General features: G+C 39.6%; 1 protein-coding gene, 1 long non-coding RNA gene and 1 other non-coding gene across 4 annotated transcripts; 1 reads left to right on the top strand and 2 right to left on the bottom strand.

Moving 5' to 3' along the window:
* Window positions 1–594: 594 nt before the first annotated feature.
* Window positions 595–11,321, bottom strand: EIF4G2 (eukaryotic translation initiation factor 4 gamma 2; the record flags this gene model as incomplete). The annotated part of the gene is made up of 22 exons (XM_048070009.2): window positions 595–1,420; window positions 1,612–1,733; window positions 1,871–2,082; window positions 2,547–2,751; window positions 2,941–3,199; window positions 3,513–3,728; window positions 3,822–3,926; window positions 4,185–4,310; window positions 5,123–5,236; window positions 5,661–5,821; window positions 5,917–6,058; window positions 6,296–6,394; window positions 6,478–6,561; window positions 6,720–6,830; window positions 7,250–7,401; window positions 7,485–7,551; window positions 7,645–7,776; window positions 8,465–8,567; window positions 8,938–9,063; window positions 9,519–9,584; window positions 9,751–9,862; window positions 11,114–11,321. Coding segments are annotated over 22 exons (2,988 nt in total), but the record flags the coding sequence as incomplete, so codon positions are not given.
* Window positions 4,915–5,081, bottom strand: LOC125183502 (small nucleolar RNA SNORD97). Its single transcript, XR_007165636.1, has one exon. It is a non-coding gene; the product is annotated as a small nucleolar RNA SNORD97 (small nucleolar RNA).
* Window positions 11,322–11,451: 130 nt separating the features above from the next.
* On the top strand, window positions 11,452–22,879 carry LOC106040920 (uncharacterized). 2 transcript variants are annotated; one of them, XR_010831666.1, is made up of 5 exons: window positions 11,452–11,995; window positions 15,990–16,064; window positions 16,157–16,235; window positions 17,605–17,736; window positions 21,281–22,879. It is a non-coding gene; the product is annotated as an uncharacterized lncRNA (long non-coding RNA). The 2 variants fall into 2 exon arrangements; XR_001210125.3 differs by lacking the exon at window positions 11,452–11,995 and adding an exon at window positions 15,038–15,634.
* Window positions 22,880–26,410: the final 3,531 nt, after the last annotated feature.

The following is a 26,410-nucleotide window of genomic DNA, read 5'->3' as shown; positions in this document are numbered from 1 at the left end:
GTTATGCAGAAGAGATTATGCAGCCAACAGAACTTCCAGCACTGACCAAAAGTCAAGAAAGTGTTTTGCCATTACAAACATACCACCTTTTGACAGTTAAATCATAAGTACCAATGAGGAAACAAAATTTCACTAGGGACAAAGTTCTAGGAAGTATTTTGAGAGTATTTAATAGATGACACTTCAAGCCTATACAATAACATTAAACTGTTGTGTTTTTTTTTTTTTTTGCCAATTTGATTACTTGAAAAACAGGCAGCTAATCATCAGTGCCACTTAAAAAAAACATGCACGTGACCTGGGAAAGTTTACAGCATTAGGAAGTTTAAAAAAAAGCAAATTACTCACTGATAAAGAATACATTGGACCACAAAGCAAGCTCATACTATTTCTTCAGAAGAATCTCTTAACTTCCCTCCTGTCATAGCAAATCTGCAGTGTCTAATCTTGTCTGTGACTTTTTAAATTTCATTCACACATAAAGACACATTTATTATAAGCTGGTCCCAGTCTAAGTCAGCACCTACTGATGTTTCTTTCAGCAAGTAAATTACTTGTCTAAGTTTTTCCTACTGGGAGACATTCAGAAACAACTCAAGTATCACAATGTTTATTGATAGATACAAGTATATAAAATCAGGGCATGAACATGTCTTGATAAATTAAGTAGACTCAATTTCAATACTATAATAGAGGGACCAATTCAAATTTTTCACCATGTCATGTTTCACACCCACAAAAACCTCTTCCAAAGGGCATTAATTCATCTCTCCAGCTGATCAGTTTTTGTGCAAGTAAATTGTTTCTTTTAAAAAGACTTGTGCACTTGCCCAGGCTCAAGGATATTAAAACCTAGCACATAAAGCCCATTACTAGAGGTAGAAATACAGGCAATATACTATTACGGCAACAACCATCGATTACAGTTAAGGATTCTCTGTAACAACCAAATGAATAATCAAATATTGCAACAACTCAAGTATTACACTGAGCAAAGTGCATTTCTACAGTATTCAGTGTTGCTATTCAGTTTTCTAACTTAAAAACAGCCTATGATAACTGGCAGCAAAGAAGACCCTTGCAACAGACTGCTTCTGCTTGAGAACTTATGATGTAATTATTGCATGCTGCTAATACACTGTTATCTAAACATTAAAGATACTCTAAAATATTTTTATTGTAGACTATTAAGACATACTACAAAAACCTTTTGCAGAAGATATCCTATTGACATACATCTGCTTTAAATATTGTGAAACATTACAGCGGAATGAATTTTCGCAGTGGTTAGGTCAAATGCAGTTAACATCATAGCAACAGTATGTTTGCACAATTTAAGGCTTTGGCTGGTTCTTTAGTCAGCTTCTTCTTCAGATTCTTCTTCTTCAGCAGTTTCCAGCCAGGTTAGCCATTGGTTCACCTGCAGTTACATAAAACTGGTTGAAAGCAACAGAAATTGTTTCCCCTCTATACACTTCTGCAGACTACTCCTCCCCACCCCCCAACTCATTTTGAAAGTGTTTCAGCTACAGAGTTACATATATAGTGCTAAGTGAAGAAAAAGGACTTACTGGCAGATACCACAAGAAACAGAGCTACTATCAAGTTTACCTGGAATAAAGCTTTGCCTTTCCCTGGAAACTCTTGAGTAATATCTTCTTTCCATGCCAAAAAGGCTTCTTCTTCAATGATCTCCATATCATAGAAATGAACAAAGAAGCGCAGTAACATGCCTACAGAAGTATACAATTTACATTGTTAGGTTTATAATCTGAACAGCTTACTTGACTGTAAGAGATACAGAAACAAGCCTAAAAACACGGCGACAAGTACGGTAGCTATGTTTTGTTTGAGCTGATAATGCACATACCTTTTGGAAAGTTACTGTTGTAGCAGTGCACCTGGAGCGCATATAAAGCACTCACTTGCAGATCAACATGGTCATGGAGGAACTTCTGCATTACTGGCTTGAAGGAAAGAAGCAGTTGTTTTTCCTGCTCTAGTTGCTCTTTTGATGGAGCAGATGAAGAATCTGATTCGTCACTAGGTGGGTTTACTTCACTAGAAATATACTGCAAGAAACTGGACAAAAAAATCTTTACATTAAGATATGCCAGTCAGATTTCATGCTTTATAACTATCAAAGACAAGTACTCATGTTCAATTTGCTGTTACTAAAAATGGTGGAATTGTTTCTTAAGTATTCTGCTTATTTCAGCAGTTATGTGCATGCATAGCACGTTGACTGTATAGTTGACATAGTAGCATAGTTGACTGCACCTCAAGATCCTAGCTATGCTTCTGCTAAGGCTCTGAAACATCTTAGAAACACTGTTCTACATTCCTCCTCCCCAAGCAAAGCACTTCCCACTGATGCAAACCTGGAGAGACCTACTTCTCTTTCCCAATACAACTGGTGTTGAGAGCAAGTCCAACTAGAGTAACTTTCATACCTGTCTCGATGTATACCCTTACTCTGTACAGTTAACTGTTTATTGGTAGCTTGACAAAACACGTGCCTGAATAGTATCAGGACACTATCTCACCTGGTCATCAATATATTCACAAATCCTTTATCTACATGAAGTTTGGGTGAAATGTTATCTTTAATCCACTTATAAATGGCTTGAGGGGATGGATCCAATTTTATTTGCTTTAGCAATTCCTTCTCCAGTTTCAGAAGCGGGAATAAGAAGCTAAGTCCCTTCCCTTCTAAGATCTCCAGCATGCGGTCCTTGTTCTGGTCGATTTCTGACAAATAAATAAGATACACTTAAGTGCTGGTATTCATGAAAACCTGTTAGAAACACCATCCTCATTACGTATTGAGAGCTGACTGCATCAAAATAACGGTACTATTTTACTCTGGTGTAAAACACTTGAAGAAAAGTTCTCTCACAGTAATACTAAGTATCATAACAGTTACATGATGACTCTTACCTGGTAACATTTTCTGCATATTCACTTTGCTTTGTTGGAACAATTCTGTTAGCCATTCACGATCTTGTAATTTAGCTAACTGCTGAAGGCAAAGCAGGAAGAGAGGAAAATGGGTGCCACTTTCCAGTGGTTGAGCCAGTTCGGAAATGCTCACCAGTTCTGAAATAATGGCACGGGCTGCAAACTGTGCTAAATAGGATTTCACCAATGGGATGTCCACCTCCAGTTTGGGACACTGGTCCAATACATTCAGGAATGCCTACAAAACAGTAAAGACAGAAGTTCCAACAGTGAAGCAACTTTGTTCTTGTGTGTATCAGTACTCTCACTACATAGGAGCCTGTCTTCTTTCTTCTCTCTCCCATTAAGCCACTTGCTGAGAGAGGCTCCCTGCTTGCAAAATCCCATACCTGCATTTCCTCTTTCATTGCTTATCGTACCTCTCAGAAGATTATACACTACTTCAATTTCCTTAGATCAGCAAGACTTAAAATTTGTTAACTGCCTTTATCTAAGCTAGACATCACAAACAGTCAAGTAACAAGGACTGGGAAGCTATTAGACCACAGTACCTGCATGAAGTTGTCACTTGTGGCTATTCCCTCCTGTTTGAGTAAGCTGATCAAAGTACTTGCTTTCTCTTTGTCTTCATCTGATCGATCTAGGGATTGAATGATCACTTTGCTCAACATCTCAGGAATGAAGTGTTTTGGAGCTCTCATTTCTCTCACAGTATTGACAGCATCATTAGCATTTCCATTGTTCAGATACTCGGTCACAACAGCTTCCTACAGAAGAAGTGATAATTAGACAAGCATACATTTTTAAGTCTTTTTGTTTGTTGTTTTTTTTAAAGAAGCTGTGTAATATATTTAACATACAGTTTGTTTAAGTAGCTCTTCCTTAGAAGGTGGTGGTTTCTTGATGGTCTTTGCAGGCTTTTCTTGTATAAGTGGTGGATTTGTTTTAAGACCAAGTTGAGGAGGCTGAAGAGAGATAGTACCAGAAGTTGTTTCTTTGAAGTACAGTGTTGTTTATACTTCAAAGAAGATTTTATCAAGTTTGATATCAAATATGTACAAACAAATGTCAAATTCACGTCTTCAGATGTTTTTCCATACATCCTGCTCTGTGTTGTGAAAACCTGCCCCCCTCCCTTCGCATACTAGAAAGTAGCCCAAGTTTTACACACATGCATAAAGTATAATCAAACCAAATTTAGTTAATATACAGAACATATTTACCTGTCCCAAAGGTGGTGTCTGAGTGCGTGGTGGTTGAGCACTGGGAGGAATCATAGTTATCTGGGGCTGAAGCTTTGGCACTTGGTTTTTATTCATTAGAAAAGACTGAGCAGGTCTCAGGCTAATCTGTGAACAGTCAGAAAAACCTCAAACTGTTTCAAGTACTTTTACCAAGAACTACACAGCCATGGACTCGCCAACTCACCCCACTGAAGCATGAATTTCCATTTACTACAATGTAACGTTCAAGTCCAGACTAAGCCACATATGTACTGTAAAACCCCCAAAAGCATGACTCAGTGAATCACAGCTTGCTGCAGGTTACTGGTGTTTTTGTTTTTTTTTTTTTTAAAGTCCCATCTGTATTAAGATCTGGAATTGCTCCTTTTAGATGCAGTATGTTAGAGACCCAAGAAGATATTTAGTGTGTTCGCTGTCAAGTTTTACAGCTAAGACGAAACTGCCAATCGCTCAGAAATCAGGATACATATATTTCTCTTAACACCTACTGGAAGTAACAATGCAGTTTACTTGGCATTTAACATTTTGCCTACTAGCCAGTTCCTTAAGAAAAGGAATTTAGCCTGGTCCAGCACTTCAGGGCTTCTAAAGTTTAGGATCTTGTGAAGTTTTCATTAAAATGTATTGTTATCAATATGATGCATGGGAACTGATGTCAGAGTAGTGTTCTTGGGGAGGTGTGGGGAAAAGGAAAGGATACCCCAAGAAATTGCCCTCATATCTCAGTCTTGCTCATGGGACGCTGGATACCCTAAGGAAAGTGAGGGGTAAGGTAAAAGAGGAAGGGACAAGGTAGGAGGAAGAAGAGGAGAAGTAGAAGAAAGAGTTCCAGCATTAGTCCTCATAATAACGCGTCTTGCTATAATCATTGGGCAATATTTAGAATAGGCTTTAAGTAATGTAGGCATGTAATGTACCTCATCTGCATTAAGCTGTCCTTTCTTAGAAAACCGAGGTGGCATATCCTTCGACTGTCCTTGTTGCTGGGATAAGAGTCCCTGATTCTGGTTATGGTAGAGCTGGCTTTGCCCCTATTTCAGAAAGGGAGATATAGAGAAAGAAGTGCAGATGATGGAGTGGTGTACATCATATGGTAAGTAGTACCAGAGGGACCAGAGGAACAAAGATTCTATTTGCCAGGAAGGGAGAAAGAAGGAGCAGGGGTGGTGGGAAGAGTAGCATCTATCCCTAAAAACAGGGCTAATTTTTAAATAAAAAACACACCATTCTGACCCACCAAAGCCACATGCACCTTTTCTTGCAGTAAAAAGTGTATTCCTTGCATCCCTTGCACTATTTTAAGAAATGGTTTAGAGTTCTTGCATCAGCTGAGCATCAGTTCTTATCAGACTCTAATCTGAGGAAGTCTTTCAACACAAGTATGCTACAATCCATAACATACGCATCTGTAGAAGAGCTTCTAACATGCTCAAGTCACTCTATGTTCTTCCTTACCTGACTTTTCAGAAAAGATTTGCCTAGTTCTCCAAACTGGGATTGAGCAGAAGGCATGAGGTGACCCCCATGGCCATTGAAAAGTTGGTTTGAACGATGGCGTCCCATGGTGGGTGAAAATCTATCCTGAATAACCCCTGGACCAGTACCAATTCCGCTACCTATATTATTAGAGACGAAAAACATTTTTTGTTGTTCTTGTTTTCAATACAGTACAGTCGTGATCACCAGCAGCAGCCTTGTAGTTTCTGCATACCTGGCATTTGTCCAAACATATCAGCAAGCCCTCCGAGTGGGTCCCTGTCAAGTTTCATCCTGGGTGGCATAAAGGGTCCCTCCAGAAAGAAGTCGCTTCTCATCCCTTGAGACATAGGAGCAGGAATAAAAACTCCCAGATCCTTTAAAACAGGAATTACTGTTTTGGTCAGTTTGGAGTAATAGTCCTTTTAAAAGTTTTTAGATCTAAACTGTAAGTTTTTGTGATTTTAACCCATAAACCCATACTGTCACATTTCACTAAGAGAAATGCTTATATGTGGCAAAAGATGCATTTTGTGCCGTGGACTGAACACTGTAAGGACTTCCTCCACCACGTAAGCAGAAGCAAAGCACGGAATTTTACACCGAACACTTACTTTTACTGCATCTTGACGGATTTGATTGATAGTCTTTGGTCCATTGTCAAGAAAAGCTTTGCGAGGAACCCAGTTGTGTTCTCTCAACTCCACAGTATCCTTGGAACATAATGGATTATTAGGCTAAGAGTCAAGACAAGTTGGTGAGAAAAAAGCAGTAGAAAGTCATTTTATCACTATACCTGCAGCAGGAAACGAATCCTTGCTGGCAATTCCTTACTTGACATCAAGGAGCGCATACGGGCAAAGTACTGATCCATTAAGGACTGGGAGGGAAAAAAATGTTACAAATGAGGACTGATGTATCTTCAAATAGCAGTTAGAAAAATCTGATTCTTCATTTTTATGACAGCTTAATAATACACCAACAGCCTTCTGGAAAGACTTAAAAACTACTTTGAAGACTGCAGTGGTACATACATACCTTGGCTTTTGCATGGTCTAATCTAGGTCCTACTGTCCTCATTATCTGACAGAGGCACTCCAAATCCTCCCCCATATCTTTGAGTTGGACTCTCTTCTTCTTTTCCAAAAGCTGAAACATTAAAAGGGAATTAAAACATTTCAGCATAGTAGAAATGGCTATTTATAACAAACAAGAAATGTGTGCAGCAGGACATGCAGAAACACGTCATGTTATTCCAAAGAGAAATAAACTTCATTAAAAACTGCTAATTGAAGCACTTGTTACTCATGCAAGTCCACATACTTTGAGCTACCTGCAGTACTTCTGTCTAGGCCAGATTAAAGTATCACTTGGGAGACAATTCCCATGAATTTAAACAAAGCCAGATTTTCTTTTTAATTGGACCAGAAGACTGTTTCTTTCCAAGAGTGGTATAATTGACAGTAAACACTGATTTTTATGGTCAAAGATTCCCAAAAAACAAGTATTTCTATTTTTAGTTGGAAATATTATTTTGCTTTTAGCCCACACCCAACCCAAATACTTACTGTTTTGATGCACTTATGAAGGATAGATTCATGAATAAGATCAAGCTTGCCAAGTTCTCCAATGAATTTGATGTTCCCCAGCATCTTGATCTTGGCAATGGCTCTCTGTTCCTCTTCCTCAGGGAGGAGGGGACCATCATGCTTATCATAGACTAGAAAACAAAGAATCCTACTTAAGATGGCTGTGAAAACAGATGAGAAGTAAATTCCATATTAAATTGGTTTTAAAGCTTACTATCAACATTTCTGGTTCGGTTTTCAAATTCATCTTGAAGTTTAGATATTAGGAGGCGTCTGAATGTCTACAAAAACAGAACAAAGAAAATAGTTAAGCTCATCTACGCAACTAAACATGCCAGCAAAGTTTATCATTCCACAGCCAGAGAAATACTCACTGTGCTTTGCTTCTGTCCTGGATGACTCTCTGCGGATGGGCCATCAAAGTTGGGTGCATCTTCTGCCAGTCGCAGACATAGTTGAGCATACAGTGAGCTATACTTTGGCTCTTCAAGGGCTTTGTCTACGATCTAAATAGACATATTTAGAGTAACGTAACATGTAGCAGGATGCAAGTTTATTAGGAAAATGGAATGCAAGACACTCAATATACTACCACTCTACACGATCTGTAACATCTAAATATTCTTTGCTATTCCGCTAAATAAAATCCGTTATTTCTGTATGCTTAACGAATGATTCTTAATGCTGAAGAAACGTAAAAAAGCTATTGCATGCTAAAGAGCTTCCATAATCACTAAGCAACAATGGGACAAGTTTAAATTTACTCATCACAACACTGAAGCCAATTTGATCTCAGATTTAAAAAAACAGTACGATGGTTTTAACTTGTGTGCAAACAGCAAGCTACCTATGGTAGCTTTCCCAGAACACTAAGGCTTGTTCAACAGTGAGATGGGAAGGGGGAGGGAGGTCAGGTCAGGGAAATGAATGCTGTTAACTAGCGTCTCAAGATTAAAATAAAATCTCCAGCATCATTTAGTGATTCTCAAAACTTCTAAACAGAAGGTTAAGAGCATTAACTCATTTCCTCACCAGTATATTCCTTTCACACAAGAGGTAACAACATTTCTACATAGTTGGATTATCAAACATCAGATCAGCTACGTTACTTCTGTATCTCATCAATAAAAGCCAACCTCTTTATTCTTAGCACACAAGAAAACAGTTGTAAAAAAACAAAAGCTGCCAGCTTACCAGCAGTATGACCCCTTTTAGGATGAGCTTAGACTCTACACCCACATTGAGGAGCTCAAGGCATAGCTTGTCAAACTTTTCAGGAGTAAGCTTATTTAGTATGCTGAAGAGGAACAAACAGAAACAAAAATCCCTATTACAAATCTTAAAACCACACTACAAGTGATTTTAAACCTAAGTTTACATTTACTAGTTAGTCTCTTGAGCAGAAAAGGCAAGCCCAATTTTTCCTTTGTTTGTTTTAAGAATGAAAGGTGTCCTCCCAAGGATTAATTCTCTGAGAAGATTTGCTTCTTAGGCCAGCAACAGCAAATTCTTGCTGTGTGAGATATCAATTTCTGCTTCATTCCTTCTAAAGAAGTCTCCTCAACCCTCTGAGGAACTCAAGACATGCACTTCTTCCTCTCCTTCAACTTGCTGTTAGTATCTTGCTAAACATAATAGTAAGGAAAAGCATCTTTGACAAAACTTACCCTCTTACTTTCCTGAAGATTGCATCATGTCGTTCTTTATCATTTGCGGAGTCGTCATCTCGTCTAGTGCTTCGTGAAGGAATCCATTTCTGAGCGTTTTGCCCTGGGGTTTTCCCCAGGAACTCGCTGTAAAATTTCAAAAAGTAAGATTGTATAAACAGAAGCAATTTCAAGAACAGGCCTTCCACTATTGTCTTAAATAGACTATTAATACATTTACTTTTACCAAAAGCATGCACCTACCCCATCAACACTGCAGTATGCTGTACAGCAAAGCCTTCATTCAACAATTATTCAACAATTAAAAAAAACCTCAAACCCCACCCCAAAACACTAAAACCATTCCTCTAAACCTTTTAAGTTAAACGCACGAAATGCTCCGTCCACCTCACATCACTATATTATGGCAGGCTTTTTTTTTTTTTATAGGTATTGTACCTTGCCACAGACTGAAGGACAGTAACTTAAACTCAACAGTATTCTTTGCACAAGTTTAAAAATAATCTATTTTCAGCTCTTTATTCACCATCATTTATCCTCTGCCTTTGGAAGATGACAATTCAAAAAACAGGGAAACACACCTGTTGCTGGCAGTCTTGGGATAGTGCTGAGGTGCACCCCTACCACCTCCTCCGCCTGAAGAAGCACTGTTAAAGAACAAATCATGGAGTTTGCATAAGTTCAATATACCAACATTTTCCATTGCATGTCAGTACTGGCAATAATTACTGCCAACTCAAGAAAACAGATTTAAAATCCACTTAAAGGGAGTTTCCGCTGCAAATACTCTTTTACCAAAAAAAGCATTAGTACCTGAAACGAGAAGCACCCCCTTCTGCAATCGCACTCTCCACTTTGGCGGCTTGACAACGAAGAATCTTCAAAAGAATAAAATTAAATTGACGGGGGTGGGGAAAAACAAAACCTAGAAAGACAAACCAAGTATTCACATTATAGTTGTTTTACTAGCAAACATAGTATCCATCTTACAACAATTCCCGCCCACAGGACAGCCCATTTCATCAGGATACCCATGTTTTCCAAATGGGTCGGAAGGACCAAAGAGCAAAAGGAGTCAGGGATTGGAAATGCAAATGCCTCAACAAGCTTTTACCCTATCAACCTCCCAAAAGCAAGGAAATAATTTTTATTGCTCATACAACAGAACTGGAAGAGTTCTTTACTGATACACCTTACAAATTAATTTTAATCATACCAGGATCAAGTAGTCACGTTTGAAGGCGAGGACTAGGACACCACAGAACGCATGCTTAACATAGCAAAAAGGCTGTATCTTATATCTACACCCAAACAGCCAACCCCACCACCAAAAAAAATGAAAGAACTGTTCTTCCCCACCTCAAATTTTATCTTGTAAGACAAGCAGTGAAGTATTTCAACGCACTGCTTACGTAGCAGAAATTCGATCACGCCCGTGAAGCCCGGAAGAATCACGGGCAATTTAAGGCCCCATCCCCGGCCGTTCGGCTACGCCGTGACGGCGCGCACAGCCGCGGCCTCGCCGAGACGGGCGGCGGAATGCGCAACGGGACGCGCAGCCGAAGCCGGCAGGAGCGGGCGCTCCGCTCCCAACATGGCCGCCGCGAACAAAAGGGCTGCGGGAGCGCGAGCAGCGCGGGGGCGCCCCCCGCAGGCAGCAGGCGCTGCCCTGCCGCATGGAGCCGGCGGCTCCGGGCGCGGCGAGCCGCCTCCCCTTCCCCCACCCGCGCCGGGCGCCGCCCGTTTCCAGGCTCAGGCGGCGCCAGGGGCCCAGCCGGCTCTTTGTTCTCCACCAGGGAGCGGAGCGGGCCCCGCTCCCTCGCCGCCAGAAAAGGGCGTCCCCCGCTCACAGTACGCGGCCCGGGCCGCCGGAGAAGGGGGCGAGGAGCCGCTATCTCCCCGCACGGCCACCTCCCGCCCGAGTGGACGAGGCGAAGGTGCCGCCGGCAGAACAGCTTCTCCGTAATCCGCTCTCCTGTCCGCGGCACGCGGAGAAAAGGGAAAAAGAGAAAAAAAAATAAAAAAACCGCGAGTCGCAGGTAGCTACGTAGCGATGCCCTCCCACCACAGACCGCAGAGCAAACAATCCCCCCGGCAGCGCAGCTCCCGCAGGAGCCCGCAGCCCCCCGGGCACCGCAGTCCCCTTCCCTGCGGACCCCCGCGGCAGCTACCCGACCTCTCTCGCCGCAGATCACCGACTCAAATCTCCGACGCCGCTGCTCGGCTCCTCTCCGCAGCCCATCGCCTCCACCCCTCCGCTCAGCGCCCACGGCAGCCCGGGCGCGGACAGCCAAGGCGTCCGCCGACCCGAGCCGCCATTTTGTGCGGCAGAAATCGACAAGACGCCGACGAGAAAATGGCGGCCATTTCGGGCCGCCGCCATTTTAAGCGGCAGCCGCAGCGGTCCCAGCTCCCCCCCGCGCCCAAGCCCAAGCCGCTCTCCCACCACGCCCGAAATCCTCACCTTCCTTCAGGCCTTGTCAGCTTCCCCGGGTCCCGGCGGCTAGCGAGGGCAGGGGAAAAGGCGAGAGAAGGGGGGGAGGGGAGGGGAGCCGGGGACCGGGGCCGGGGAGGGGAAGGGGGGAGCGCGCGGGGCACGGCGAGTCTCCGAGTCACCACAGCAGGAACAGCAACCGCCCGACACTTCCCTCCGCAACCTCCATAGAGAGCCGCCTCGCCGCCGCGTCTAGCGCGCACCGAGCCGGCCCCACTAACTTTATCACCCTTCACGCAACCTACCCCACCTCCCGCCAACGGTCGCCAATCGCTGCCAAGGGCTCCGCCTGCCCTGCCAATCACAGCGGAGGAAGGGGGAGGCCTCTACGTCCAAGTGGGAGGAGGAGGGAGCGAGTTTGGTTGAACCGTGCCATCGCCGCAGTGCAGCACCCGTATTCGCGAAAGCATTTACGCCGCATAAGTGGCGGTAGGGCATAAGGGGGAAAGGGAAATTTGCGCAAGTGGCGTACCTGGTTAATGGCGGCAGCTTGGCTGCCTTTCTCCCTCCGTTTGTTCCTGTGCTTCAGCCATCACTGAACCCCCAGTTCTAGAGGCCTAGAGTGCGAGTTCTGTCACCGTCATAGAAGGGATAGTTTTACATGCGTGTACATAAGTGTTTGGGTTTTCTTTTTTGTTTTTTCTTAAGCGTAGGCTTCCCTTCATTCAGAGCACATTTCAAATTTCTGCGAGGCTGTGGTAAAAACATTACCGACTGCGGCCCAGGGCTTGCAATCAGATCCAAAGGAGGACGCTTGCTATTTGAGCTCCAAAAGCCTGTCTGTACAGATCTAATTTCAGGTTTAGTTTCCAAACCCAGAAAGCGTGTCTGCATGTGCTTTTAGCTGACCTATCCACGACAAGACATGCTGCATGAAAAGGAACCTACAAAGACAACAGGGAGTCTTGAACATGAGAGCCATTTTTACATATTGGCTGTGCTAAGCACACGTTTGATGGGGTTTTCTTGCTTTCTATGTTGAACAAAACGAAGGTAGCCAGTCTTTTAGTGTAGGTGAAAGTTGGGAGTCATGGGAAACTTCAAAAGATTTAACAGTTTGAAATTTTAGAGTTTTAACAGTCACAGCCAATTTGTCACTGAGGTAATAGGTAGATGGACTTGCCAAATAATCAAATTTCTTGGTCCTAAATGGGAAATGACAGAAAACAAGAGCTAAGTAAACCGTACAATAAATCTCCACAAACACACACATCGCTTTGTTCACATATACACCTTCCGCTTTCAGTTGGCATGACTCATAATTCAGATGACTAGGAGAAAGGGATACATATAATAACTCGTGAACCGTACAGTCAGCAAGTCCAAACAAATGGTATTTCAGAACTTCCAATGTTCCAGAGCCAACCTCATTCCTAGTGCTTTCAACACAATCTGCTTCTATGTCCCAAGAGTTATATAAGGCCTAAAGGGTGCTGTCATGCAGGAGTTCCTAGTTCACATCTTATCTAGGATGAAATTTGTGCAAGATCAGGAAAGCTCTCTCACACTCATAAACTTTAAGAACAGTTTACCTATCAGATTGTTATGCAAAATCTTCAACAAACTATCTGAAAGTAAGTTTTCAGTAGATACAAGTAGCGTAAGGGTGAACATGACAGGAGATGGTACTTCTCATGCTAGAGCTTTTATATAATTGCACTTTTCTGTATTTAACACTAGTCAGATCACTACAAAAACTTGGACCTTGCATGTGAATTTGCAAGAACAGAACTATGCAGAACCCTATTGAAATCAATGGAATTCACTTGGAAACAAGGGGTCAGTGGACACATTTGTAACAAGGCCAACAAGATTTAAAGCAGTATTAAAATGAGTTGATGTTATTCAAATAAATATTTCTCAGAATGGAAAGAGTAATAAAAATACTTGTACATCTTAAAAAAAAACACAAAGTGAAAGCAAGGATTTTGTTGTACATTGGACTACAGAATATTCTCATGCAGTGTTTGCAACATAAATATTCCAATGCTGCATTAAGGCAGAACCCCACAATTATGTAGAATTTCTCTTGAACCCCCCCCCCCCCCTTATTTTTTTTTTAATTGAAAGGATAGAAAGCTTGCAAAGCATGGAGCATGGTTGGTGCATATTGACAGACTAAACTATTAGGGTTTTTTGTGTATTTTAAAGCATACTATAAAATATTTATTACTAAAATAACAGGGAAAAAACATGTTTGCTTGGTAAGAGAATAGTAGAAAAGGTCTTTGTTTTCTTAAAACTGTGATTTTTATTTTATTTTATTTTTTAGGCCTCATTCCTGCGTTATATTAAGACTGGCAGGTTATATGCTATTTGATAGGTCACACTGGTTTTGGCAGGTGGGAACATAAGAAGTTTCTGTGCTTGGCTGCTTATAGCTTTCCCTCAAATCTGTGTGTTAGCCTCATAGACCAACTGCACTAGCACAATTTATGAAGGCAATGAACTGTAGTAAGAAGTACAAAAGATATTATGAAATACCCTTTATTTTATACATCTCACCTGCTTCTTAAATTCCATTAACTAATGTGAAAGACATCATTATTCATGTCTGAGGATGTGACAGTCTAATTGCTCATATGGCAATTCAGTACCAAATTTACCTAAAGATTTTTTTTTCCTGTTTGTCCCCTGACTACACCCATACACACAAAAGCAATTGGAATTTTATAGCTGTCAATTTCAAGTTTCACCCATCAGTCACATTTTCACATTGTCCATAATTTTTTGTCTATATATTTTCCCACTTTCTTGCTTTCATTTTTTTTCTAGCCCTTATCCTGAACATTAGCAATGCTTTCATTCAAAGAGAGTGTTTTGCAGTTTATGTAGTGGTGCTTCTGGATTTATTCCTGCACGTCTGAACTTGCAGAATCAGTGTATAATTTCAACTTGAGTGCACTGCCACTAGTTCCTTGGGGGAGAGAGCTGGTCTGCAAAGAAGTGTTGTGAGGAACGTAGTATGTTGCAGGCTGTGTGGGACAGAAACGGGAATTGCTGCCACAGAAGCAGCATCTGACTGAGAGGAATGTGCCTTGCTGCACATATGGCTTAGCTCAGAATTTGGAATGCCTGCTCTCATATACCAAAACAACCCCAAAAATGTGGGAAAGGAGCTTTGCAAGACTGGGAGTTTTTCCTTACTACTGCCAAGCTGGAATCACTGTGAGTTAGCCTGTGTAGTAGGTTGCGTTGCAGTGATTACAAAGCTGAGCCCTGCTGGGTGGAGATTCCAGAGTCCTGATGACAGGGTAACTGTAGCAGTGTAGCACCATACCATCTTCATTAAATACTGCACCTTGTCTCTATATTGATGCTGTTGTACTGGTTGTGGATCTGGCTAGGTTGGGTTTTATGCAGAATGCACCATTAAGTGGTACAGACATGCACATAATATTAACCAAAACATCCATATACAGAATTACTTGAGAGTAATTGAAAATTCACACGCTAATTTACTTCATGCTAATGTCCCCAACATAATGACCTCCTGCCTTCTTTCTTCCTAAACAGCTTTTCTGTCTGTAACCCTCATTTTTCTCCATAGCCTTACATAGTTCTGACACATGACTGAAGCAGCTGACACCAACATTTAACCGAACAGATTTTCCAATGAAAGAAGTCTGTCTCAAGTGTGGCTGAACTGTAGAAAGGAGGTCTGGGAAAGAAAGAAAAAAGAAAAAAAAAACACACCTGAAAAACATACCTGCATTTTTCATTTAAACAACTTTTTTTTTTTTTTTTTTCCCACTTCTGCTGTAGAGGAACTCTCATAATGGCAAACCCATTTATATTGTACAGATGCACTGTTATTAAAATTGTTCACAGTGGTGTTTTGGAAAAATGCACTGATATATTGATTACATGCCACATTTGTATAATATGGTATGAAAGTGTTTCAGAAGGCTTAATGATTGTGCTTTACAGGATTTTAATTCGAAGAGTATTAATTGGTATCAAATTTCTCAACATCTTGTAGAAATGACCTTCAGTGTGGCTGATGTAACAATACTGACTGAGGCATGACCTTTCTTACCATTCTAAAGAGTTACTGACTTCTAACTACCTGGGAGGTCACTTCTCTGTTTTCCCTTTCTTTGGAAAATCCTTTGCAGTTTTCTTCTGAAATATGAGCCCCTATACCTCAAATCAGCACCTGGATTTCGTGCAACTCAGAAGCAGTCCTTCATGCTTCTTCAGGTATATTTGAAAAAATTATCCTAATTCTCTTTAGGGCCTGAAGACTCACTAGATTTTCAAGTATAACAATTAGTCTGGTAGTTACTATTTGACAGGACTCTAATGGTACTTATTTGCGAGAAATATTTAAAGATATTTGGAGTGTGACTTTATAGTTAGCCAGTGAAAACTGCCTAGAATCACACTGAAGTGTCAGAGAGAGTGGTATTTCATCAGTGAATGCTTACACAGGCAACTAGTGAAACTGAGGCAAAGCCCATAACAATCCAGCTTGCTTTGCTTTCACAGTCCTATTTAGAAGAGTGAATATTCTCAGCCAATATTGCACTAATGCATGATCATCTTAACTTTCAAGGAGGAAGACTGCATATATATTTCCAGTATGGTTTGGGGAAAAAAAAACAAACACACAACAGTGACCATCTTCTCAGTAAGTCATCAATTTCAATGACCCATGTAAACTGCATTTTTTTTTTACACTCTCTAGTCTTTTAAAGTGACAGAATTGTTCATATTCTTTAGGATCAGCTGGCTAAGCGTGCCAGACAACATTGTGCAATGTTCTGTTTCAGACATTGGTAAGCACCAAATTTACAGTAAGGTAAGGGAGCTTTAAAATTTACCATTTTCATTATTTGTGAAGAGAAGAGCTTTTCTTTCTCCTAACCACTGCCAATTTATGTTTAAATTACCTAAAAGCATATTTGTTATTTGTAAATATTATAGTTATTAGTATTCCAATGTCTAATCAATGTTAATGTCTAATTTTGACATCATCTAGGCACCTCCTATATCATGTCTCAGGGAGTTCTGTGGCTTAAATGTACAGTGTTTAGAAAGTAATAATCCTTGTATCAGTTCGAAAATGTATTGGCTTTATTCCATTGTAATCTGCTTGCTTAAGTGGTTTTGTAGCAGTCTCCTTCTATGTGAAATATATGAAATACTTATCATAATCATAAACACCTAATGGAGCTGAACACACATTACAGTTGAGTTGGAAAAGCATCAGTGTCCTATAGCTGCATTGCATTACTCTTACCTTTATAGAAATATATTACTGATGAACACAGAAGCATGGATAGGAAACTACTATTTATTATTAAAATGCTGCACTTGGTATTATCGAAATGATTTAGTATTTCGTTTTTCACTGTAGAAAATGCTATATCACGGTTTGGGGTTTGTGTGTAGGAAACACTAGGAGTTCCCACAGAATATGTATATACTTTTGGTTGCTTGTAAAGTTCGGCTTTCCTGGAGGTAGTTAGCAACTCCTAGCTGTTTGCTTTGCTATTCCACTGGCAGAAATGCGGCATCTTCTTACCGTTTAAAGTAGTACTCACATATAAGGGCAATCATGAAATGTTTGCTGTTAATATAATTTATATTAATGACAAAGGATAGCATTAATACTCTGTTAGGTTTCTGTAAGGGACAGATTTTCTGTTATTTGGGGATCAAAGATCCACTGGAGCTAAAAAGCAAAAGAAGAAAAGCTACTTTGCATTTTTCATCAAGAGGAAGCAAAAATACAGTGGAATTAGTCGAATAGTTGGAAATCCAGGTTAACCATTTGGAAGTCAGTGAAGTCCTTCTGTTTTCCCTTGTTAATTGTCCGAAAGGTTCAATACCCTTCCTTAAAATAAAAAGATTATTACTGCTTTTATGAATGAGTATGTTATTACAAATGTGTATTTTTAAATATATTCGAGAACATTAAACCATTAGATTGCAATAGACAGTTCCCTTTGTTATATTGAATCTACTTATAGGATGTTGTCTTGCATTTCTGTAGAATATTTTAACATTGGCATTCTTTGTACCTTAGTCCACTGAAAGCAAATGCAGCTACTCACTGAAATTATTATTTATTTGTTTCATATTTTGGTGAAATAGCTTTTGTTTCTAAAGGAGTCACATAAAAGAAGCTTTTTCCCATTCCTATCCAAGTTGTTGCTTATACCTAGATTGGGAAGAGAGAAGGAAGAAGAGAACCAAAAACATTATCAGAGTTTGGCCTGAATAAGGCCAAAAATCTGAAGATGCTTAGACTTTAGGAAGGAGCTAGAAATTACTCTGAAGCCAGCTTTTACTAACTTGTAAGTATTTCTGTCCTCATGCGGCATGGTTTTATGCCATACAGCAATATTTCAGGAAGAAAATGTCAAATGTGTTCTGTGGATTTAAAGTATTTTATTCCCTGGGGCAATCCAATTTATTTCTGCAACAGAGAATAATTTCAAGTTAGCCAGCTTCACAAATATACTGAATTTAGGAAATGAATAATAACTAACAAAAGGTAAAAATACTTCAGAGATGTATTTAAATAGCATGATCCCATTTGTTCAGATTCTTTAGTGCAATTTTGAATTAAATCAGAAGGTCTGAAAGCAGATGATAAAAGCTTGGTTCTTGAGCTAGTTCTGAGTCAGTATGGCCTTGCCACCTGGCAACAGTCTCACATTTAGCTGTGGGAATAGCAGGAATTGCTGTCTTACTATGACTGGGGAGCAATCTCATGAGAGGCTGCAAGGTGAGCAGAAGGGAAATGTAATCTATATGTATGAGTACTCTAAAATACCTGTAATCAGAAGAATCTCCAACTGGGATGCTGTTTCTGGACATCCATGATAAAAAGAAAGTTTTAAAGCAAAATTAAGAGTGAGGAAATAGAAGAAAGCATAATTTCATACTAGATAGTTATTCCGGTTATTAAAAATGGCTTACTGAAAGAATTTAAGTCTTGCAAGGCTTTCCTGCTTAACATTTACATGTTACGTATCCAGAACAGAAGTCACATGTTAAATGAAGCCAAGTTAACATACCTGCCCACAGATAATGTGTTTGATTCAGATGTAAATAGCTGGATTCATAAATCGAGATGATAGGTTGAATTACAACATTTTCTAGAGATTAACTTCCTAGATAATTTGTAGTTTCAATATTGTTCAGATATTGTGAGAGTTTAGCCTTTTGGGACTGAAATATTTAGATGAGTGACATAAAAAACACTTGAGATAATCAAAAGCTTTTATTCCTTCAATAGGCTCTTAGTACTATATTTTTTAACAACTGCAACTCTGTTTAGGCCCTGAACAAACACCAAAGGACTTATCTTTGCAACTACTGACTTCATGTTAGTTATATCAGGGATGAACTTGATTCAGCATTTTATCCATATTGTGTACTTTATTGACTCATTTATTCAATTATTAAATGCAGTAGCTCTTAGATAATTAGCTGAGAGCAGAGCAATGGAGTGCTTGCTTAAAAATAAGAGTAAAGCCATTTCAAACATCCCAACTCTTTTTCATCTAGCTGCTTTAGAAAATAGCAGGTTTATTACTATTGCTTCAGAAAAACATTGGCAGAAAGCTTAAGAAAGATAGGAGTCGGTGATTTAAGTTTGATACCTGTTCTAATTAAAGGAGACAAAGTGGTTTGACCACCTCTGCAGATTAGAAACTATGGTGGAATACTACATTAAGAGCTAAACTTCTTACTCTTCTAAGGGGCTAAAGCACAAAGAGAACCCAAAACATATACAAATGACGTCAAAAATATTTCTGCCAGTGAAAATTTCCATTCTCAGCCTAATAAATGCTTTCTGGAGTTCCTCACACTTATCCTATGCCATTGTCCTGATTTTTCTCAAGTAAAAACTGTGTTCTTAGCCAGCTCCCCATTTATCCCACTCCAGCAACCATATTGTTAAATATATTCCTAGAATGTATTTTAGCTGACCAGACAGAGAATCATGATTGCACTATGACAAATAGAAATAGTACTAGATTGAGAATGTGTCAGCAGAACACTCTGAAAGATGAGTCTAAATGCACTGCATTTATAGATTAATTGAAATTAGAACAGAAGTACTTTAAGTCAGGTGTCCTAAATTAAATTATCATAAAGAATTTCTAAGTAAGTTAGGAAAAAGAGTTAAACCAAATTCATTTTGACTAGTAAGACTGTCTGATTAGAAATATAGTACAGTTTAATGGATAATTAAGAAAATATAGCTAAGATTACTTTTCCTGTGTGTACCTACATAGAAAGCACAGAAAGAAGTCCAAGGACTTCAGCAAGGCAATTTACCTATTATTTTCTGTAGACAATTGAAGCTGTCTACTTTTAAAGTGGAACAATAGCTATATTCTGTGAGTCCTCATAAGAATCTTCCTTTTTCAGTGCTCTAAGCTATGTTTCCTAGTGTCACTTTTCACAGCATTCAGAACCCACAAGGGATTGGTTTTAAGCAGAATACGTTAAAGAAAACCACCACCACCACGAAAAGCCCCACACTTATTTTGGTAAAACTGTCTGCTAACATTTATAAAAGTGAGAACAAATGGTGCATTTCTCCTGCACAAATATGAAAGGCATAAACTATGGTGCTCAGGTGTACTAAAAATGGAAAAAAGATAATTTGTGCTTTATTTAGCATAAAGTTCAATTTTGTTCTTTGTCACATTTCCCTCACTTTCATTTTCCTCCTAAACACAAGATCAGGAGAGTCACTTGCAGAAATGATATTTATTTTAAGAAGATTACAGTTAAAGGGATTGCTTTATCTCCATGGTAATATTGTTAGCAGTAGTACAACATGCAGAGGAAATGCAAAGAAATATACCAAGAACAGTTAGACTCCATTTGAATCGACTGGAAGTGAACTTTGGGTGCAGCATGCTCTCCTCTACCTGCTTTTCTTTACTGTGTTAGCAAAAATTGTAAAGGTTGGAAGCCAAGTTAAAAAAGGCAGATTTTATCTGTACCAAAGTTCATCCTGCCCAAAGTATAACAAAACCGCTAAAGAAACATCCAAGTAAAAAACAACAACAAAACAACCAACCCACCTGTACATATACTCTGCCTTGTAGTAACTGTGTTTCAGACACTTCTTCTAAACTTCTTCTAAGGGCTTTTCTCTCCTCTGTTAAAGTTGTGTAGCTCTCTAAAACTTTGGTCCTGTCTTAGTTCAGTGTGGCCTCATTAACCTACCCTGAGCACCTATGTAAAAGCAGAACAGGACATTTAACTCTCTACTTGCTGGAGATTGTGTTCACTTCTCAATAGAAATAAGGGCAAAAAATCAAAAATAAATTGTTATCCATGTTCAGGCCCACACAGATCTGCAGAAATTCCAAGTAAGATACAGCATTTGAAGATCTGATATTTGTGCCACTAATATACTAAAGTTATTAGTGACTTCCTCCGTTCTGATAGTGAATCTTTTTCTAGATATCTTTTCTTGACACATGGGCTTCATGAGATACAAGCCTTTATCAAGACAAGGAATATTGCAACAGAAAACACATCTTAGGTAGTATGGTCCAATTTGATCAGTCAGTTGTCACTCCTTTATTCAAACTGTTACATTATTGATCTATGTGTTTTAGGCAGAAGGAATCTAAAAGAAGTCTTCAGACTTCTTTAAAAAATGCAGAACATCACTGTGGTATTAGTGTTTCCCAGATGTGAAGTCATATTCTGTATTTATTAGATCTGATGAAATTTAATGTTTTGTTTTGTTTTATTTTGTAATCCCCTTGTATAAATATTACTAAGAAGCAGTCATTGTTTTCTCTGGGGTTTGGTCAGTTAACAAGAAAAAGATTAAAAAACACTTCGGTATTTATACTCCAGGCCAGCAAGGTCTCAGAATCAGCGAGCATGAGGATTCAGATGAAGCTTTTGTGGACAGAAATTTTACTGGAGAGTAAACAAACAAAACTGTAATGTCAGAAATCTCACTACTCAGTCTTGCTAGAGCTGATCTTAAAAGTGTTGGCACTGATGTTTCAAACTGTTCTTTCTTTTACAAGAAACGAAGTTGGCACTTCCACTGTCACATTTCAGAATTGCTCACTCAGCTCTTGAAGGAAAATCACTGCTAATGAAACTGGAGTTGTCTGACCAAAAAAAAAAAAAAAGTCCTGAGAACACTGTTGGTTTCCTTTTGATGTCACTTGATGATCTAGCTTCATATGATGCCATTTCCGCTGTATGCTGTTATGACCATGTTATTATATTATTATAGTGTTATTAACAAATGTGTGTTGTTGAAATAGATAACAACTGCCATTAATCGTTTCTAAAGAATTGTGGTCAGACTATTAAAATACTGATCTTTGCTTTCACGGACTGTTTTTTTTTAAAGGGAGAGTCTGAAGGGCTTTACTTTCAGGGACAAAGTCTTGCCCCACAGGCAGGTCTTACTTGACTAAGAGGACAACAAACAGAGTAGGATTGATATTTTTTACTTTCACTGGGTACAACACTCTTGCTTTACTTTGCATACCTTTTAAGTATGGTTACTTAGATGGTGAGCAGAGAGCTCCAAAGTAGTATATAGAAGTATACAAAATGTGCTTACAACAAAATGCCTTTTTCCTTACTCAGTTGCAGGAGCTATGCAGGCCTTATAATTAATAATGGTAATAATTGCTACCTTGCTTATGATACTGTGAATCTAATTTATGGTACATTTACCTTGATAACATCTGATATTAGGTCATACTAAAAAAAAAAAAGGTTTTGGATACGCATATGTGTAACACATTTTTTACTATCAAATTATTAAGACAATTTCATAGTTATTTGCTGGTGTATAATTTAGATAAGAAGATATAAAGACTAGTCACACTTCATATGTGGAGTGTAAAAATACTCACCAGAGCATCTCCATGGTGGAGACATTCTCCATGGTGGAGTAACCATAAGTAGCTAGGATCACTTGGTCAGGAATGTGAAGTATATTAGTTTCCTGTGCAATGTGAAGCATTGGAAAATATCAAATGCAGGATAATGTTTTATTGTCACAATATACCAAGTAAGATATGTTGGCTTGTTGCACATGGACAACGTGGATTTGTTTGCAAGCAGTGAATATTGTAAATATATTCATAAATACCTGTTTGTTTGAGTGCATCTTACAAATTAGACATAGCCTTTGTTAGGCAGTTGGTAGCAGAACTTTTAATATTAAGCTAATAGTGACCTGCAGATATGAAAGTGGGTTATACAGTGTACTATTTTCACAATGAATTAAGAGTTCAAACTTAATATGGTACATTTCTTGTGACTTATGAAAAGAGAATAAAAAAATTGAAGAGCAGAGCTCAAATTACAGGTGCATGTGTCAATGAAATTAAGAGCTCAAGCTATTATTTCTTATGACAGAGGATAAAAAAAAGTTGGATTCTGTACTTAAAATATCAGAATAGATGCAAAGATTATCATGTTGCCCCAAATGAGGAAACTAATGGAAGGATATTACTTTCACCTTGGAGGTTTCTACTCAATTTATGCCTTTTTAGAAACTCTTTGAAAACACTGTTCATACCCCAGAATATCATAAAATGGTTTGGGTTCAAAGAAACCTTGAAGATCATCTAATTCCAACTCCCCTGCCATGAGTAAGGAAACCTTCCACCAGACCAGGTTGCTGAAAACCCCATCCAACCTGGCCTTAAAAACTTCCAGGGATGGGCCATGCATGGGACTGTAGATGTATCACACAGTATCACAGATTTCTAGGTTGGAAGAGACCTCAAGATCATCGAGTCCAACCTCCGACCTAACACTAAGTACTCCACTAAACCATATCGCTAAGCTCTACATCTAAATGTCTTTTAAAGACCTCCAGGGATGGTGACTCCACCACCTCCCTGGGCAGCCCATTCCAATGCTTAATAACCCTTTCGGTAAAGAAGTACTTCCTAACATCCAACCTAAAACTCCCCTGTCGCAACTTTCGCCCATTCCCCCTCGTCCTGTCACCAGGCACGTGGGAGAACAGACCAACCCCCACCTCCTTACAGCCTCCTTTAAGGTAACTGTAGAGAGCGATAAGGTCACCCCTGAGCCTCCTCTTCTCGAGGCTGAACAAGCCCAGCTCCCTCAGCCGCTCCTCGTAAGACTTGTTCTCCGGACCCCTCACCAGCTTGGTCGCCCTTCTCTGGACTCGCTCGAGCACGTCCATGTCCTTCCTGTAGCGAGGGGCCCAAAACTGAACACAGTACTCGAGGTGCGGCCTCACCAGAGCCGAGTACAGGGGCACAATCACTTCCCTAGACCTGCTGGCCACACTGCTTCTTATGCAGGCCAGGATGCTGTTGGCCTTCTTGGCCACCTGGGCACACTGCTGGCTCATATTCAGCCGACTATCAACCAATACTCCCAGGTCCCTCTTGGCCAGGCAGCTTTCCAGCCACTCATCTCCCAGCCTGTAGCTCTGCTTAGGGTTGTTGCGCCCCAGGTGCAGGACCCGGCACTTGGCCTTGTTGAACTTCATACAGTTGACCTCAGCCCATCGGTCCAGCCTATCCAGATCCTCCTGCAGAGCCTTCCTGCCCTCGAGCAGATCGACACACGCACTTAGCTTGGTGTCATCTGCAAACTTACTGAGGGTGCACTGGACGCCCTCATCCAGATCATCGATAAAGATATTAAAGAGGACCGGCCCCAGTACCGAGCCCTGGGGGACACCACTAGTGACCGGCCTCCAACCAGATTTGACTCCATTCACCACAACTCTCTGGGCCCGGCTATCCAGCCAGTTTCTAACCCAGCGAAGTGTACGCCAGTCCAAGCCCCGAGCAGCCAGTTTCTTGAGGAGAATGTTGTGGGGAACTGTGTCAAAAGCCTTACTGAGGTCAAGGTAAACCACATCCACAGCCTTTCCCTAAAAATGTATAAAAATGTATAAAAAATATTTAGAATAATATAAATAAATGTATATGTATACATTTATAATATATATAAAACCAGTTAAAATCAACAGGATTCCAGAGCCAACTCTGTATCCCTAGTAGCTCTACATTTTTTTCCAATGAGATTATCAATTTTTTTGTTGACAACATGTATTTCTTTAATGCCATATTGTTCTGAAGATCTGTGAGAGAGGTGAATAGAGACTGCACTTTTATGTACAGTCTGAAAATTGCAGATGTATATAGGAACAATGGTTTTCATCCCAGCCCTTCTATTCTTTATTGACTGATTCCTCTAAACAAGAATCTTCTAATGCATGTGTGTGAATAAGTATTATGTGCTCTTAGTTTTTTTAGCATATAGGAAGTGGGTGCATAGGTAGTTGCATCAATACTTAAGAGATCCTTCAGTTATAGAGAAAGTACTGTAATGAAATGACCACACAATTCACATCTCAGTAAATTAACACTGATTGAGTTACCTGCCATGATTCGTATGTTTTCACCTGCATGCCCTTCATTTTTGTCTGCATTTGCTTTCTACGTATTTGTGTAGTTTTTACCACTGTAGTGTCTGAACAACATATAAAAATCAGTAATGTAAATTCCTGTTATATTAAGAACTTTCATATAGTAAATATAATTTATATCCTGTTTAAGGGTATTTCACATTGCCATAACACAGACAGAGAGGCCACAGTACAAGACCAAATCAATATGTATGTAGTTCATTGGTCTATGAAGCAATCTGTAACATTGGGGAAAGAACACAGAGGAATTAAGGATTTTTCTTCTTGGAAAAATCAGTGTTAAGTATGAAGTGATGGCCTATTCTGTACAAACGTAGACAGTTGGAAGATATTTTCAAGCCAAAATGCAAAACTGTGTACAGTATCTAAGACTCCCTCTCCATGAAATTAGGGAATGTTTAAGAAGCAGAATATATATGAGTAGGTGGAAGACATATGTTGCCTCTTATATTGAAACTTGCTTCATTTATTTTTTGTATAGCACTGCATTGTGGAGCATGAATATACCTTTGGATTTTACTAGGGCTGTCTTTGTTCAAAGTAGCTTAATCCATTTTCAGAATGGGATAGAATGCCTTTACTTTCTGTATGGTAAGGACGTTTATACTGGGAGTTAGCAAAGAGTTGGCTCTGAACTGAGACTAGTTTTCCTTTATTTTTACTTCCTTGTGTAGACAAACCCTAAGTACGTACTCAATTTAGACAGTAAGGGAAGAAGTTCAAACTAAGCACTACTCCAGGAAGGAAGTACTTCCAGGCTGCACTAGACTTGGAATATGCTTCCTATCTTTGGCTCGTGACCTTCCTGTTCTACCTTTTAAATATTGAGAGAAAAATATTTGCAACAAGGCAAGAACTGAGAGAAGAGACCTTATAAATGTGTTAAAAAGCATCACTGCAGTTTTAAAACTCTTCCTACAAAATAAAAAACAAGCGTGGACTTTCATCTCTCCACTAGTGAAGTAAATGTCGTCAAACTTCCTGTTGCTATTATACTGTGTTTTCCAGGAAGAGAAATGCTGTAATGTTCCTCCAGTTCAAATTCTGAAAATCTCTCTGTCTCTCTAGTTTCCAAACATTGTTGAATGGAGTTGACAAAGTTAAACACAGCAATTCAAAAGCCACATCCACTAGCCAAGATGGAATTAGACTTTCTGCTAAAAGAAGGGGAACAATGAAAAATACTGACCTCCTGAACAGACTGAGGCTTTCTTTATAGTACAGATATTGTAGCTTCTTTGTATCACATATTTTCTGAATAGATTTCACTGGATAGAATTGATTTTTTCTGACTTAGCATTTTCCTTTCTTAAATAGCCTTATGTTCCTTTTTGTATGATCCACTGGATGCATTAAATAATTATACAATCCTCTAATCAGTATTTGTTAGCTGTCTGGAATCAGATCTTATTGCTAGGCAACTAAACAAGAAATCTTTGTATTAAGCATTTTGCTGTATCCATGGCTGACCCTATGCTTATGTATACATACATCTATAAAATTATGTAATTGCAGGTATAAACTCCAAATGT

The sequence above is a fragment of the Anser cygnoides genome, chromosome 5 (genome assembly GCF_040182565.1).
Source record: "Anser cygnoides isolate HZ-2024a breed goose chromosome 5, Taihu_goose_T2T_genome, whole genome shotgun sequence".
Classification (NCBI taxonomy): Eukaryota; Metazoa; Chordata; class Aves; order Anseriformes; family Anatidae; genus Anser; species Anser cygnoides.
The sequence above is the reverse complement of the archived record's forward strand: the minus strand, read 5'-3'. Positions and strand labels throughout refer to the sequence as shown.